The 16,933-nt window shown below is 42.0% G+C and overlaps 1 protein-coding gene across 3 annotated transcripts in view; it reads right to left on the bottom strand.

Annotated features, from left to right (window-relative positions):
- Positions 1-16,933, bottom strand: part of ZMAT4 (zinc finger matrin-type 4) — a 356,120-nt gene that overhangs the window by 17,357 nt on the left and 321,830 nt on the right. The window contains exon 7 of one of the 3 annotated variants that reach the window (XM_086703632.1): positions 586-6,170. The exons of the other annotated variants lie outside the window; for them this stretch is intronic. Coding sequence (XP_086559758.1) covers positions 5,840-6,170 — 331 coding nt within the window. The 3' untranslated portion in view covers positions 586-5,839. Of the gene's footprint in view, positions 1-585; positions 6,171-16,933 lie in introns of those variants that run through there. 3 annotated transcript variants of the gene reach the window in all.

The following is a 16,933-nucleotide window of genomic DNA, read 5'->3' as shown; positions in this document are numbered from 1 at the left end:
CAAGTGACTTCAGGTCTGAAGTGAGTCTCTTGTATGCAGCAGAGATGAGTCCTGCTTTTTTATCTATTCAGTCACCTCTGTCTTTTGAGTAAAGCATTTAGTTCATTTACATTCAATGTAATTATTGATACGTATGTACTTACTGTCATTTTGTTACTTGTTTTATGGTTGTTTTTGTAGTTCCTCTGTTCCCTTCTTCTCTTACTCTCTTCCCTTGTGGTTTGATGGCTTTCTTTAGTAATATGCTTGGATTACTTTCTCTTTATTTTTCACATATCTGTTACAGGTTTCCAGCTTTTCATCTGTGGTTACCATTAGGTTGACATATAACATCCCATGCATATAGCAGTCTATATTAAGTTGATGGTTGCTTAGGTTTAAACCCATTCTAAAGCCCTACATTTTTACTCTCCCCTCATGTTTTACATATATGATGTCATAATTTCTATCCTTTTATTTTGTGAGTCCCTTGATTGACTTTTATACATATAATTGATTTTATTCCTTTTGTGCTTTAATCTCCATACTGTTTTTAAAAATTTTTTTAACGTTTATTCACTTTTGAGAGACAAGAATGCAAGCAGGGGTGGGGCAGAGAGAGAGGGAGACACAGAATCCGAAGCATCCTCCAGGCTCTGAGCTGTCAGCACAGAGCCTGATGCAGGGCTCAAACTCATGAACCACAAGATCAGTGCCGAAGTCGGGCACTTAACCAACTGAGCCACCCAGGCACTCCTCCATAGTGTTTTTATAAATCATTAATCTACGACTTTTATTAAGTTTGTATTTACCTGTGAAAAATTTTTTCCTTTAATAATTTTCTTTTTTAAGTGTATTTATTTATTTTGAGAGAGAGAGAGAGAGTGTGTGTGTGTGAGCAGCCAAGGGGCAGAGAGAGAGGGATAGAGAGAGAGAATCCCAAGCAGGCTCCACACCACCAGCACAGAGTCCAATGTGGCCTTGAACTCACAAACTGTGAGATCATGACCTGAGCTGAAACCAAGAGTCAGACACTTAACTGACTGAGCCACCCAGGTGTCCCCTTTCATAATTTTCTCACTATTTTTCTTTACACTCAAAGACTTCCCTTTAACATTTCTTGAAAGGCTAGATCTATTTTTCTATTCTGAACAAGAGCCTTACTGGGTGAAATATTTTTTGCTGCAAGTTTCCTCCTTTCATCACTTTTAATATATTATGTCATTCATTTCTGGCCTGCAAAGTTTCTGCTGAAAAATCAGCTGATAGTCTTATAGGGTTTCTCTTGTATAAAATTATTTTTTCACCCATTGCCTTTAAAATTCTTTTTCATTACTTTTGTCATTTTAATTTCTATGTGTCTTGGGTGAACCTTCTTGGGTAGGTTTTGTTGGGGCTATCTGTGCTTCCTGGATCTGGATTTCTGTTTCTCTCCCCAGATTAGGAAAGTTTTCAGCTATTATTTTTTCAAATAAGTTTTCTGCCCCCTTTCCCCTCTATTCTCCTTCTGGGATCCCTATAATGCAAATGTTATTATACTTGATGATGTAGCTGAGTTCCCTTAATCTATTCTTGTTTTATTAATCTTTATTCTTTTTGTTATTCGGCTTGGTTGCTTTCCATTACTCTATCTTCCAGATTGCTGATCTGTCCTGCTTTCTCTAGCCTACTAGTTATTCCCTCTTGTGTATTCTTAATTTCAGCTATTGAGTTCTTCATCTCTGATTGGTTCTTTTTTATATTTTCTATCTCTTTGTTGAAGGTCTCACTGAGGTCCTCCACTCTTTCCTCAAGTCCAGTAAGTATCTTTATGACCATTACCTTGAACTCTCTTTCAGGTAGATTGCTTATTTCCATTTCATGTAGCCCTTTGGTGTGATTTTGTCACACTCTTTCATTGGCGACATATTCCTCTGTATCTTTATTTTTTCTAATTCTCTGTGTTTGTTTCTATGTATTAGGAAAGTCATCTACGTCCCCTGATCTTGGAAGTAGTGGTCTTATGAAGAAGAGGTCCTGTAGTGCCCTGCAGTGCAGTGTCCCCTGTCCACAAGAACCAGGTGACTCAGGGGTGTCTCATATATTTTGTGTACCATTATGTTGTGATTGAAATGCTTTTGCCTTCAATCCAGTCATCTGCAATGGCCCCCTTTGCCTGTTGCAGACCGGGTTTGGTCCTTGTGCCTTAAGAGACCAGTCTGGGTCTGCCTTAGTCTTGTAGTTGGGTCAGATCAGATGTCTTCCCTCAGTCTGTCTGTTGGGGTTGCAGTGACTCCAAACTACAGGGTTTTCTTATTTCCCTGTCCCCTGTGAGGTTTTTGTTGGTGGGAAATGCCAAAAGTGAGATCAGATGTCTGCCACTAACTCATTGCTAGGGGTACAGTCAAACTGATGTGTGTGGTTACCTTCCCCTTTTCCTAGGGCAAGAATCATGTTGGAGTAGTGCTGGCCACTATTGGGGCTGCTTGTAGAATTTCAGGTGCCATCTTGGAGGGACTCCCACCAAGTGGGGCAGGTTGGATGGGACAGATCTACAGGAGAACACACAGGCAGGGTAAGCTGTTAGCAAGCTGTGTGTGTTTGCACACTGGTTCTGGCAGGTTTCCAGATATCTAGGGTGAAGGTTGGGGGGTGAGGAGAAATGGCACCCGGTAGCTCTTTTGTTCTTGGAGAAGTTTCATAAAGATCCTCCGCATCCAGTGCATGTTCTGAGATCAGTAAATAAATATCTTTCCAGTATACCCCAAGTGTTTTCAGCTGCTGCTTCTATGCTGTATCTTCACAGGATTGTTTGTTATGCTGGCTGTTTAAGTGCAGGGACTCAGTTTCCTACTGCTCTGTGGCTCTCACAGAGCTAAGCCTGCTGAAATTTAAAGTACTCAGAGTTAAGCCTCACTCATTGTAAAAACTCACATAGTTAAGCCCCTCTGGTTTTTGATGCCAAATATTATAGGGACTCATCTTCCCAGTAGAGGTCTCTCCTGTCTGGGGTACAGGTGTGTGGTCTGCTCCTCACCCTTCTCTGTGCTCTTGGTGTCCCTCCTGTCTGTGGTTGGTCTCACAGGGAGTTTGGCTCTTGAATGTGTCTCTGTTCCTCCTACCATTTTCGATGTGGTCTCCTCTCTATGATTAACTGCAGAGAGTCTGTTCTGATAGTCTTTCGGTTATTTTCTGGGTTAGTTACACTGCTGTGGCTGTGATCTAGGTGTACCCATGGGATAAGGTAAGCTTAGGATCTTCCTACTCTGCTATCTTCCCAGGCTCCCTGCCAAATTCATTTTTTTTTAAGTCCTACAATCATGTAAATTCCATTAATTTTTCTCAAAATGCAAGATAAAATGAAAAATAATGGAGAGAATGCCTGCTATTATGCTCAAATAATGTGTAGCCTCTCTCAAACATTTTAGTGACTGTAAGTTTAGGAATTAGGAGAGGAAACGGCGGCCAAACCCTTGAGATGCTGTCCTCCTTTCCTTCCACTCATATGCAAATGTCCTGGGGTATGTGCCTTTTGAGAACCTGGAGGCCAACAATTCCAAATGACTCTTAGTATGCCCAGGTCAGCAACTGTAGAGGTGGAAAGCCATTCCTCAAGCTGGCCCTTGGGCAGATAGGAATTGAAGTCTGTGAAGCAGAGTAGTAGAAACAAAGGAATGAGCTGGCAGAAGCATGTGTTGGTGGGGTATGTAGGGAGCTCATGGGAAAGGGAAGGACAGGGGACTGAAATGATAAAAACAGAAAAGAAATACTGTGTGAGGCTGATTGCTAGGAAGGATACTGGGAAGTATGGTGGGATGAGATGTAGCCAGTTTTCAGGGAGAGACGCCAGGCTGGGATGGAGAGGAAGAGGTCTAGAAGCTGACAGAGGAGGCATGGGGTCTGTACCAATGCAAGAGTCACTGAGGGGTCAGGGAGGACTCAGGCACCCTGACTGGCCTGCTGGTGGTAAAAATAATACTACAATGATAATGCAATTTTCATACTAGTTATTTGACAATTATTACATTATTATCAAAACCCCAAAACAAGTGAACTCAGAAAGAGCCTTCAATTTAAAATCTAGGCCTGGAATTACCACTAAATGGCTATGTTGAAAGTGTAGCTTCATCTGGGAAACCTCAACTTCTTCAGCTATTCAATGGAGAAATGGGCAAAGCCATTCTCCAGGATTTTTCACCTCCAACATGCTGAAATCCTGGGGCCAGGCCAACGTCGCTGCCATGGAGACAGACTCAATTCTTTAAGACATTCAATTCCAAGTTCAGCAGTTTTCTGTCAGCTCATCTAAATTATAGCAAACTCCAAAATGACAAATCCACAGATAAAGAGGATTCTGTACTAATTTTCTTTTCCTTTCTCCCCCCCCACCGCCCCCTTCAGGCTCAGAGTTTATTTGTTAACCAGCACCAACTATAAACAGTCAACCCTTTCAGAAGATGCTCAAATCCACTACTGAAAGCTGTCAGTACATTTTGTAAACAGAGCAAAACTCTGTCTTATACATAGGCCAAAGAAGGGGATCAAGAGAGTCAGCATGTGCTCACAGAAAGTCTCTGGGAGGCTGTGGCCTGATGCAGCATCCTCCAGAGCACCTGGGTTGGTTCTGGACCAAAACAACAAATCACAGACTACAAAAGTCCTTGCAGTGTCTATAATAGGCAAAGTCAATGATGTAGACAGAATTGAGGCACATGTAGAAATCCTCCTAGTGAAAGGATCCTCCCATCATGATCCCCACTGCAAATAACTATATCCTCTATATTGTCCCTGCAGGACTTCTATGATGCAGAGTGGGGTACACTGGGGTAGTCTGGAGTCCTGGTGCCATGAGACACCATCTAAATCATGCAATAGATATAAAATGACTCATCTTCCTTGAGCCCCACGTCTCTATTCTCTAAACTGAGGTTAAGACAACTCCTGCATAGGACTTTGGTGACAAATAAATGGATTAATGAAAGCCCTTTGTAAATGGTAAAATTAGTGGAAAAACTATTCAAATGTAAATCATTAGAGTTATAACTTTATATAACCATATGGCTTTAATACTCTTTAAAGTCTATGGTGTATTTTTTAATTGAGATAATGTAGTGGGAATAGCATATTAGCTAACTATATGTCAATGGTTGGCTTGTAAGATGAATCTATCACTACACACCTCTAAGTGTCCAAGGACTTGAATCTAATACTTGAACTACTGGAAACAAGATGTTTGTCAGACTGGGGGTTCTAAAAACATAGGAACTACAAAGGGCAATGAAGTCAGAGGGGGTGGAGAGTGGGGGGCGGGGAGAAGAGCAGGGAGATGCCACGGGGAGCATATGTATTTATTCCCAGGGTTTGGGGAGAGGGACGGCTGTTAAAGTACATATTCTACCTGACAATTTTGTCTTGACCAGCACTAATAAACGTGGTGATCTTGCCCAGGAGATTTTCAAGCTGTGTTGCAGCCTCTTCTTACTGCTTACAGTAAACTGCAAGAGTGACAGATTGATGGAAGAACTGTTACACAAAAAGGAGCCAAGATTTGATGATTTTGAAAATTCTCAGCTTCTCTAGATAGCAAAAGATGCTAAAATTAAGAAATGGCTTCCAGGTTGCCAGGAAAATGTGGTCTAGAAATAAAGCTGAATGAGACAGCATTGCCCTTGGTTAGGACTTCAAAAAGATCGAAGGATCAGACGATTAGTGGATCCCACACAAGGGGCTGCTGAAGAGAGTGAGGGCACTACATACAAGTTGTCTCGGGAACAATAGGACCCCTGGGAAGCATGAGGACTTTTGTTTCAGCCTTCTCAACAAAATCCAAACTAGAGAAAAGCTTTTCTCTAAGAGATTTCAGGATGTGACTTTTTTTTTTCTAGTACAGCAAACCCCAATAAGATTCACAGAAATCTCTCAGAGTTTTTGAGAAAATTAGATCAGCAGGAACAGTGGTATTTTGGATTGAAAGGAGTAGAGACAATAAAAAATGAGGTCGGCCGACCGTAGAAAGTCTACTGGCAAGAAGCAAGCCCACCAAACTAGCTGGATACAAACGTGCACAGGCTTTCATGAAAAAGGATGGCCCAGAGGGCAGACCAAGGTAAGCAGCATCTGAGAAGTGCTTTCCAAAGATCCTTGCATCCTGGTATCCTTGTCCTGTTGAGATCCCCTCCCTTTGAGTGTGGACTGGATCCAGTGACTTGCTTCTAACAAATGGAATATGGACAGTATTATTGCTAGATCAGGTTATAAAACACTGATTTCCATCTTGTTACCTCCCACACTGTCTGTTGCCGTGTTGCTTGTTCAGATTGTTATGAGCTGTCCATGCCCAGAAATGCCTCTGGCCAGTATGTCATAAGGAATGGAGACCCTCATTCCAACCACTCACCAGGAACCAGATCCTGCTAACAATCACCTGAGTGAGACTGTAGACAGATTCACCCCTAGGGCAGGCTTGACTAAAGCTTTAGAAGAAACCCAGAGCTAGAGAACCTAGATAAACCATGCCTAGATTCTTGTCCCACGGTCATTGTGAGATAGTAAATATTTAGGGCACCACGTTTAGGGATAATTTGTTAAGCAACAACAGATAAAAATGGTCAGTGTTATGGACTGAATTATGTGATTCCCATTCATATGTTAAAGATCTAATTCCCAGTATTCAGAATGTGATGTTATTTAGAAAGAGAGTCATTGCAGATGTAACTAGTTAAGATGAGCTAATACTGCAGTAGAGTTAATCTAATCCAACCTGACCAGTGTTCTTCCAGAAAAGGGAAATTTGGACACAGTTATGTCTATCAAGAAAACACCATGTGAAGATTGGCTTTAGGCTACCACAAGCCAAGGAACTATCAGAAGCGGGGGGAGAGGCCTCAAACATCCTTTCCCAGTACCTTCAGATGGAGCAGGGTCCTACTGACACATTGAGTTGGATTTCTAGCCTGCAGAACGGTGACAGAATAAACTTCTGTTTTATAAGCCACTCAGTCTGTGGTGGTTACCGCAACCTTAGCAAACTAATACAATCAGTAAATGGGAGAAGTGTTATGGAGTGCCAAGTAGAAAAGAAATCAAAGAATGCTTTGTTCTGATTCCAGTAGATTCCAGTAGTCCTCTGTGAAACACTGACATCCCCTCACTACATCCTGGCAAACAGACAAACAACAATCAATGTGTGCCTATTCAAATGCCATCACCATAGTCTTTTCCCCTCGGAGAAGTTATGGGGATGCAATGAGTCACACTCATGTGAACATACCCCTGACATCACAACCTCCTTCACCCACCTCAGAAATGTAAACAGGGTAGAGTAACTAGAGGAAAACAAACCAGAGCAAAGCCCTGAGGCACACAGTAAGAAAGAAAGGTCAATATAAGGAGAATCCACCTGTATCTCACTTCTGATATAGATTTGCTCCTTTAAAAAATAAATAAATAATGAGAGAGGATTTGACTCTCTTTTGTGTAAATTAATTTACAGCACAAGTTAACCCATTTAAAGAACCACACAGTGAATCACTTCAACAAGAAAAAATCATCTTCTAATGTACCTCTTACATAAGTTTGGGCTCTATGGAGAAGCACACGCCAGCCAGGTTCTGAATGTGAATGAGTAGTCTCCTAGGGGTCAATATCCAGCAATTCTAAAACCCTATACATATTGGCTTTCAATTAATAAACAAAAAGCAATTGATTATGGAAAATTCAGGGCTGAAAAATAGACACCGTGATTAAAATTCATGCTGACTGCTCTCAATCAGGGCAGGCAAGTCCTGATGGGGAAAAAAATCTTTTTTTTTTTTTTTTTGTTGACTTTGTTAATACCTGAGAAGAAAGACATGAGAAATGAATTACATTCCAAGGGTCCTAAGAGGGAAACACTGGTTCCTGAGGCAGCATAATTATCTGCTTCCAGCCCCTGACCTTTACTCCCTGATGACTGACAGAGAGGGAAGGGAGAAGGGAGCAGGGCTCTCTGGGGCTCTGTGTGAGCTAGAAGTGCCAGGAATTGCTCTGCTTCTAACCGATTGCTATAGAAATGTAGGTTATGTGCAGCACATAAAGCTGTATTGAAATATGGTTCAATACCGTTTCTGCCAAATCCTCCAAACAGACTCAGATGCATCCTGCCACCAGGGGCTGGTGTGAGTAGTGTATAATTTCTAAAAGCATTTCATACACGCACCAAACGTGGAAAAAATATGGAAATGCAATCATGATAAGGAGTGACATTTCTCAAGGTGCGCCATTTGCAATATTTTGATTAACTCCCATTTCTGAATGGCAAAGCAGCTTCTGTTAATAAACAGCAAGCTTCAATTAGACATCTGTGAATGCAATCTACGTGGAACTCTTGGCTGGCACGTGTGTGTCACCAGTTTTCCCACAGCCTGTGTGCCTGTGATCCAGACTGGGGGTGGGGAAGGGTGTTTCCAGCGATCTCAGGAAGTGCTGGGCATTTCACTCCTGTGAGCATGGAGAACCCCTACACTAGTGTTGATGTCATTTCTTTCCTTTCTTGGCCTTTCTCACAGTCTGACTCCCTGACCAAGAATTCAGAGTCTAGAGAGTGGCCATTCGCTGAATGGAAGCCGTCCCCTGATACTAGGAAAGTATTTAATTAGCAATTTGGAAAGGAAAGAAGCCACAATGTGGAAAAAAGAATGTGGATCCTGGGGCCAGACCAATCTGTGTTTGAATTTAAGGCTTCACTGTGTAGTGATCATGTGACCTGGGAAAATGATCTCAGTGTTCTCAGCTAAGTCACCCCATCTATGAATGGGGATCATGAAGAATTGGCCCTTTAGAGCCAGGCACTGTTGCAATGTGATGATGACACCGTGGGAAATCAAAGTGGCAAAACTCCATGCCTTACAGTTTAGTATGAAGACATTGGCAACACATGAAAATAATGAAATTGCACAGTGCATGGGAAGGTGATAAGGACTATAAAGAAAAATAAAACAGGGCAGAGGATGTGGATGATGTGGGAACAAGAGCTGCAATTTTGAATGGAGTGCTCAGGGAAATTGCCATTTTGTGTGCTAGGAACTTGCCAGGTGACAGGTGGTTGGGAGGAAGAGGGATCAGCAAGCACAAACACTCTGAGGCCAGAGCACTGCTGAGGGCTCCAAGAGCATCAAGGAGGCCAGTGTGGCTGCAGCTGAGGGAAGGAGGAGGAAAAGCTGGAGGAAGCAAAGAAATAACTGGAGGTAGGAGGGTTTGGTGTGGGGGGGCCTTGTAGGCCAATGTGCAGGCTTGGGCTTTTATGATGAACAAGAGGGACAGCCATTAGTGTGTTTTGAACTAAGAAGTGGGCTGATCATTAAGGATTCTGTGAATTAAAAGAAGATGAAGATAGGGGCATGTGGGTGGCTCAGTCAGTTAGGCATCCAACTCTTGATTTTGGCTCAGGTCGTGATCTCACGGTTTGATGAGTTTGAGCCCCATATTGGGCTCTGTGCTCTATTTGAGATTCTTTCTCTCCCTCTCTCTCTGCCCCTCCCCTGATCATGCTCTCTCTGTCTCTCTCAAAATAAATAAATAAACTTAAAAAAAAGAGAAGATGAGTGGCACCTGGGTGGCTCAGTCGGTTGAGTGTCTGACCCTTGACTTTGGCTCAGGTCATGATCTCACAGTTTGTAGGCTCAAGCCCTGCACTGGGCTCCATGCTCACAGTGCAGAGCCTGCTTGGGATTCTCTCTCTGTTCCTCTCCCTCAAAATAAGTAAATAAAGTTTAAATTTACTTTAAAAAAAAAGAAGATGAGATAAAGATGAAGAAGAGGAGAAGAGGAGAAGGGGAGGGGGAGGAGGAGAAAAGGGGAAGGAAAAAATGCTATGAAGTGCTTTGCACATCTCCCAGGGCAGGTAGTTTTAAAAATGAGATCTTAAGCCCTTTTCACATCCCCCAGAGAATCACACTGATCTTTATTTCTCTTCTCCCTTGCCCCAAGATTGTGTGATTTATGCATACAATTTTGGTTGGCAATTTTTATGTTGCCTGAATTAATGGCATGAAACTTAAGTAATAAGAAGTAAGAAGGAGGAAGTCTGGAAGCAAAGCACATTGTTTTATCAGAGATTCTGGCGATTTCTGTTGGTGATTTCTGCCCTGCTGGGACAAGGAAGTCTGATACGTTTGGCCATCCATCCATCAGCAGCTGTCCAGAGATAGGGGTGCTCTTGACCAGTGTCTGCAGATTCACTCCACATATCTGTTTGGAGAGTGCAAGGCTGTGTTCTCCCAAAACAAAGAAAGACAAAGACAAGGATGGGGCTGATGGAGTACCTGTCCATTTGGGAGAAATTAATTCTGCAATTTCATGATCTCATAGTTGTTACATTAATCTGTAGCTGTTTTTCTCTTTACTAACTTCTGCTCAGCAGACAAAGGTCAAAAGGGAGACATAGATGAAGAGAAGCAAGCTCACTAACACCCTCTCCTTACAAGATTTGAGGCAGTCGGCCAACTGTGCTGTGTCATTAAAATGTCTCCTGAGAAAGAAAGGCTCACAACTCCCCAGCATGCATCTCAAGCCTTGACTTCTCGTCTCAGCGCTGGGTAAGATAGTGCTGAGAGACCTCAAATGCCACACTGTCCAAGACATTTTAGCTTCCCAACCAGTGTCTCTTTACACAGTCCTTAGCTGAGGGAATGGCTCCTCTGTCTAGAAATCTGGGAATCAAAGACTCCTCACACATACTTGGTAATTGAGTGATCTTCATTCTACTTGTCAAGCAACTCCCTGAGCTAGTATTTCTGATGTGGCTATGATAGTTCAGAATATAAGTTGTTTCACCTCCTCTCCCTGTTTCTTATCATATCTTCTAACCCATCCACTGATTTATTAAAACCTGATCAGGTCCCTTCCCTACTTAAATTCTCCAATGTCTCCTCATTGCCCAAATCCCTTAGGTTTACACACTAGACTCTGTAATTTGGCTACTGACCCTCTCCAGTATTATTTTTCAATACCTGCCCTTCTTGCTTCCTCATTTCCCCAACCAAAATGCACCTTACTCTCCAGCCATTTTGAGTTTGTTGTTCTCCTAAAGTGTACTAAGCTGCTTTAAGCAAATCCTTTGTTTAATCTGTCCCCTTGCCTGGAGTTCTGGCCTCACGGTGACAAGGTGCCTCCCAGACCTGCAGCTACAGGGAACAGTATCGACCAAGAGAGACAGAGATGCAAGTTCTGACACTGAGCTCTGATTACTTCTCCTGGGCTCCTCCCAGACCATGCCTGAGGGCAGCAGAGATGTTAAGGCAGATCTTTTCTGGAAGGCGGGGAGTTCTTCTGAGGCCAACTTTGGCTCCTTTTTCCAAGGACCATACAATGGTCTAGGATACTTCCTGACTTTCCCCTCCCTCTTTCCCTTACTCAGGGCCAGACATGCGGTCTAACAGCTTTCCCAGTTTCTTCTGCATCACATTGCACTTTCTCTTTCACTTCTTTCCCCTAATGATGTACTTACACATTTAATCCTCTCTTGGCAGCTACATCTCAGGGGATCCAGTCCCAGACTAATGCAATGACTGTCTGGTGAAAGCCTACTTTTTTTTTTTAATTTATTTTTGAGAAAGAGAGAGAGACAGAGACAGAGCATGAGCAGGGGAGGGGCAGAGAGAGATGGAAACACAGAATCTGAAGCAGGCTCCAGGCTCTGAGCTGTCAGCACAGAGCCCAACATGGGGCTCCAACTCATGAACCGCGAGATCATGACCTGAGCCGAAGTTGGCCGCTTAACCAACTAAGCCACCCAGGTTCCCCAAGCCTACTTTTTATCTGACATGGTTCTCCTCCATCTTATGACCCCTAGGCAAAATGATATATCATATGTAATAATAGTATATTATATACTGTAACTAATAATGGCACTATTAATATTAGAGATGTAAATATTCATACATCTCCACTGTATCCTACCTGAAATGCCATCACATCTCCTGTTATACTGCATTTTTCCATTAGAGTGGTGGTGTCTTACACAACATCTCTGCACCCACAGAGCCAAGCACAGTGGCTGGCTCACAACCCACAATGGTTCATCAGTGACTAGAAAAGTGCTTAGCACATAGCAGATGTTCAATAAATGCATGTTGAAAAAGTGAATGCATTTTACTGGCTAAATGAAGGAAGGCCTGGATGAATGGCACACAGGCCTGGAGGGCAAGGGTAGAAACCAAAAGTCTTAGAGAGACAGGAGGGAGAAAGAGCAAATTTTTTTTGTTTTGTTTTGTTTTGTTTTGTTTTTCCCTGAAGGAATAATGGTGAATGAGCAAATCCTTACAGATAAGGTTTATGAAAAAGATATCAAATTGCTCTACTGACATTTTAATTAAAAGTGTAATTATAAATCAAGTATTTGAAATTTTGTAATTTTAGGTTGCCCTGTTTGAGTACTTAGGCTGTCATTAGTTGTTACGTAGTGGAAGATGCATTGGGATTGGGTACAGCCTGAATGTTCAATAAAGGTGGGCAGTTTGCTGTGGGAAATACACAGCCTCATCTCTGAATGAGAAAGATATAAATGTGCGGAAGAGATCTGAAAGTCATCACCTCATTTTGAACTGTGTTGTCAAGAGCAAGGTACTCTTCATGGAACAAGGCAGATACCAGTCTTTTAGTTAGGGAGATACTACGTTTTAAGAAATATTTTTTAATCCCTGATATGTCTGCATTTGCAATTTCTCATTTAAGAAATGAAAGCTAATGAAGTTTAAACTTCAAATCCCAGTTTTTGGATTCAAATCCCAGTTTTTCCCTTTGCTACCTGTGTGACTTTGAACAAGGAACTTAACCTTCCAGAGCACTGATCTCCTATAAAAAGAGAATAATAATTAAACTTCCCATACAGTGTTTTGGAGGATTGAATGAACTGATAAATGTGTATGCCACAAGAACAGCGTCTGACACACAATTGCTGCTCAGTAAATGCTGGCTGAATTGACAGCCAGGGCTGTGGTGGCATCTAATGCATTTTAAATGTCTGAGATGAATTTACAGCTTGGTATTTCTCCAAAGTTGAAATCTACTTGGAAAGGTTTCTCATAATAACCCTCTCTTACTCTTGTGAACCCACTCACTCTTCCCGGCTGTATTCCCAGCTCCGGTTCTGAGGAGAGAGCTCTTCTTTTGCAGGGTCTGAGGAACGTTTCCAGTATCGTTAACTACTTTTTTAGGTCATCTGTCCACCAATCGAGCTGCTGCTGCTACTGCCACTTTTCAAAGAGTTTAGTCCTCCTCAGGCCTCATAGCCCAGCTCTCCATAAACACATGTAGTTGTAAAGCTGTGCTTTTAGGGGCTAATTCTCTGTCCTTCTCCCACTTGGCCGCTCCCCCATCCCTGTAGTTACTCTCCAAATCCTCCCTAGTCTACTTACTAAAACCCATCTCCTGGAAAGGATCAAATAAGCCATTTACATTAGAGATCTTTCAATAAATTGAACTAATATTTGTATTAGAATAAGTCTCCTCATGCTAAATGTATCACTGACCAGTAAGGCAACCACACACTCCGCTGATGCCCAAGGGGACTCCACATGATCACTCCTTGACTCTGACTATGAAAAAGTGTGGTGGCTTTAAAATACGTCCACAGATTCTTTCACATTCCTCCTTTCGAGGGAAGGAGACTAGTCTCTACCCCAACTCCCCCATTACTGTGCCTGGACTTAACTCGCTTCTTGAAAAAAAATACAGTTAATGGTGTGTGATTTTAGACACTTGGTTGCACAAGGTACTGTGTCCCCCTCCTTGTTCTTCTTGGATTTCTCACTCTGGATGAGGAAAGAGCCCTGTGGGAGGAACAGAGGCCTCTCGCCAATAGCCATGTGGGTACACTCTCTTGAAAGCATACTCTTCAGCCCCATTCAAGCCTGAAGATGTCTTCAACCCCAGGCTATGTCTTGGTATTCCTGATTCACAGAAACTATGAGATAGCAAATATTTGTTGCATAAGCTACTTGATTTGGGGAAAATTTCTTATAAATAGCATATAGTTAATACAGAGGAAATCTGGATGTTCTGATGTTTTGCAGTTATAATAGGTGATACATTGCGTTTCAAGATAGCTGCTGAGTTTCTTGTGCCATCACAGAAAAATGGGGCCTGAAAATGCTAAAACAAATTCCAAAGCCATGATGTACTCTCATCCTAAGATAAGAATGCCTTTCAGGTGGTTTTAAGGACCAAACTAATGGCACCTTACATTCAGGTAGCATTTCATGTCTGATCTCATTTGATCCTCACAATAATCCCATTGGGAAAGTAGGAAAATTACTATTATACATTTGGTAGATGACTTAAAGTGAACTGCTTAAAGTTTCATAGAAAATGAGTAATATGGATGGCATGAGAATTCAGGACCCCTCAATTTCAATCTAACATCATTTCTTCTATATTATACTCTCTGCATGAATCCATTCCCACACCAGTGACTGTGTTAGCTTATATGGGAGAGAAAAGAAATACTTCCTGATTATTCATTCTGTGCCAAGGTGTACACCAGGTATTTCACACACTTCATTTCATATAATCATCATATCCAATTGCACAGCACTTGTTAACATCAGTTTTCATAGGAGGACACTTGAAAGTGAGGGAAATTAATGAAAGCATTGCCGATGGCCACTTCTGCCACTCAGGGGTATAGGAATTACAGGTGTTACATATATCAAAGTCACTACTATCCCATCTTAGTATTTCATTCCCTAAATTTCCTTATAGTTATATAACCTGATATGAGGAAAGGTGGGATCATCCCTAAGTAATTTTGTCACTTAAAGGTTTTCATAATTGGGTAAAAGGCAAGGATAGAGCAGGCTTCCATTAGAACTGCAATCAAACTACCAACTTCTGCTTCTGCATTCAACAATTATAAACCCATCACTGTCTTTTAAAACAAACAGAAATTAACTAAACAAATGAATTGAGATTTTGGAAATACATCAATGAGAACATTAGACATAAACTTCTTCCTCCACAGAGCTCACTTGAAAATGTTAAACAATCATAAATACACTAAAATCTTTGGGGGAAATGTTACTCTGCCTCATGCCACTTCCTCATCCATCCCAGCTGGGTTACCAATAACATTTGCCTATCTTTTTATTTGTTTTTCATCAACTACCTCTCAAATCCTTCTTAGTCACCACCTCAGATATCCCCTGCAGCCTTCATGATCAACAGTGACAACAATAGCAGCAGCTAACATATACTGAGAGCTTGCCTAGATGGAGCACTGTGCTTAGCTTTAGGGTAATGATCTTATTTGATTCTCATAACCCGATGAGATCAGCACCGGTATCCCCACTCTACACATAAAGAAACTGAATCTTAGGGAGGTTAAGCTACTTTCCAGACATCACACAACTAGTGAGTTATGTGACAACTACTAAGTGTCAGAGCATGTGTTCTTTAGAATGAAATATACAGCCACTCCTCCTAATCAGTCCTTCTTCACTGATTAGATGGAACTCATGCAGCTGAAACTCCCCCTGCCTCCTTCCCTCCAATAAATAATGTACCTATGATCCCTCTGTTCTTCCTCTAGTCTCAGAGTGTGGGGCCCTCCTTCTACTGGAGGACAGGATCTTCTCTTTCAATCCTGGAGCTCTCTGGTCCTAACTTCTCTAGATTTTCTCACACTCTTTGAAAAGTTAAGTCACCCAGTGAATACTCTATTCCCTCATCTTCCCTTTCTCACCTCTCTCTCACCCTTCAACACGCCAGTCAATCTTCTCTCCTGACCACTCCACACGTTGCGTTCCTTAAGGTTATCAAAACAGCACACTCCAGACTATTCAGACAACACTTAGACTGTATCTTACCAGATTTCTCTCCCTGCATTTGACTCTGCCTATCACTCCCTCCTTCTTAAAATCTGGCCAGTGTTCTGAGATACTAGCCACATGACTCCCCTACCTCTATAACTATCTCTTTCTGATCTCCTTCACATAATTTCTCCCACCCACACTTAAAATTTTGCTATTTTCCAAGGTTTCATCCTTGCTTGCCTTTTATTCTATATGTCCTTTTATTCAATAGTGCTTTCGCTCATCGTTTGAATGAATACCTCCAAGAGGATTCCTAAATCTGTATTTCCACTCCTAATTTTATAACCCTCCTGTCCCAACTCATACATCCAATTTTTATTGGAAAATCTTTCTCAATGCTACACAGACATCTCAAACTTAACATGGATAAAACTGAATTCATGATTTTCCTCTTTGTCTCAAATCGACTTTTCCTCTTTTATTCAAGTGATGCCACCAGTCCATACCACTCAAGTCTGAAGTCCAGGCCATTGCAGAGTCCACCTGCAGGTGTCCTTCCTTCACTGCATGGCACCATTAATGTCTTAGATGACCCCCCCTAGCCCTTCTTCCACCCAGTGCTCCAAACACCCTTCTCCCTCAGGAGCTTGGCACCTCTTGCCTGGACTACCTTACTAATCTCTTAATTGTTCTCTCTGTTTCTAGGCTTTTGCAATCTGCTGTCAGAGTAATATTTTTAAAATCTTTCAATGTGGGGGCACCTGGGTGGCTCAGTTGGTTAAGAGACTGACTTTTAGTGCAGGTCATGATCTCACAGTTTGTGTGCTTGAGCCTGCTTCGGGCTCTATGCTGACAACTCATAGCCTGGAGCCTGCTTCAGATTCTGTCTCCCTCTCTCTCTGCCCCTCCCCCATTCACACTCTGTCTCTCTGTCTCTGTCAAAGACAAATAAACATTTAAAAAATTTAAAAAAATAAATAAATCCTTCAATGTGATTCCACTACCTATAAGTATTGTCTGTCTGTCTCTCTCTCTCTCTCTGCCTCTCTCCCCCTCATTCTCATTAATGACATTTAGGACCACTTACTCGAGCTCTTGTCTCCTGCTAATGGCTCAGGCCTATTTCTCTCTCTCTCCACCAGGCTCTTTTCTAAAGATCCAAATCAGCCTTTACATTAGTAAAGTGG

The sequence above is a fragment of the Puma concolor genome, chromosome B1, assembly GCF_028749965.1.
Source record: "Puma concolor isolate L17-30 chromosome B1, mPumCon1.1.hap2, whole genome shotgun sequence".
Classification (NCBI taxonomy): Eukaryota; Metazoa; Chordata; class Mammalia; order Carnivora; family Felidae; genus Puma; species Puma concolor.
This window is presented reverse-complemented; position numbering and strand designations above follow the sequence as displayed.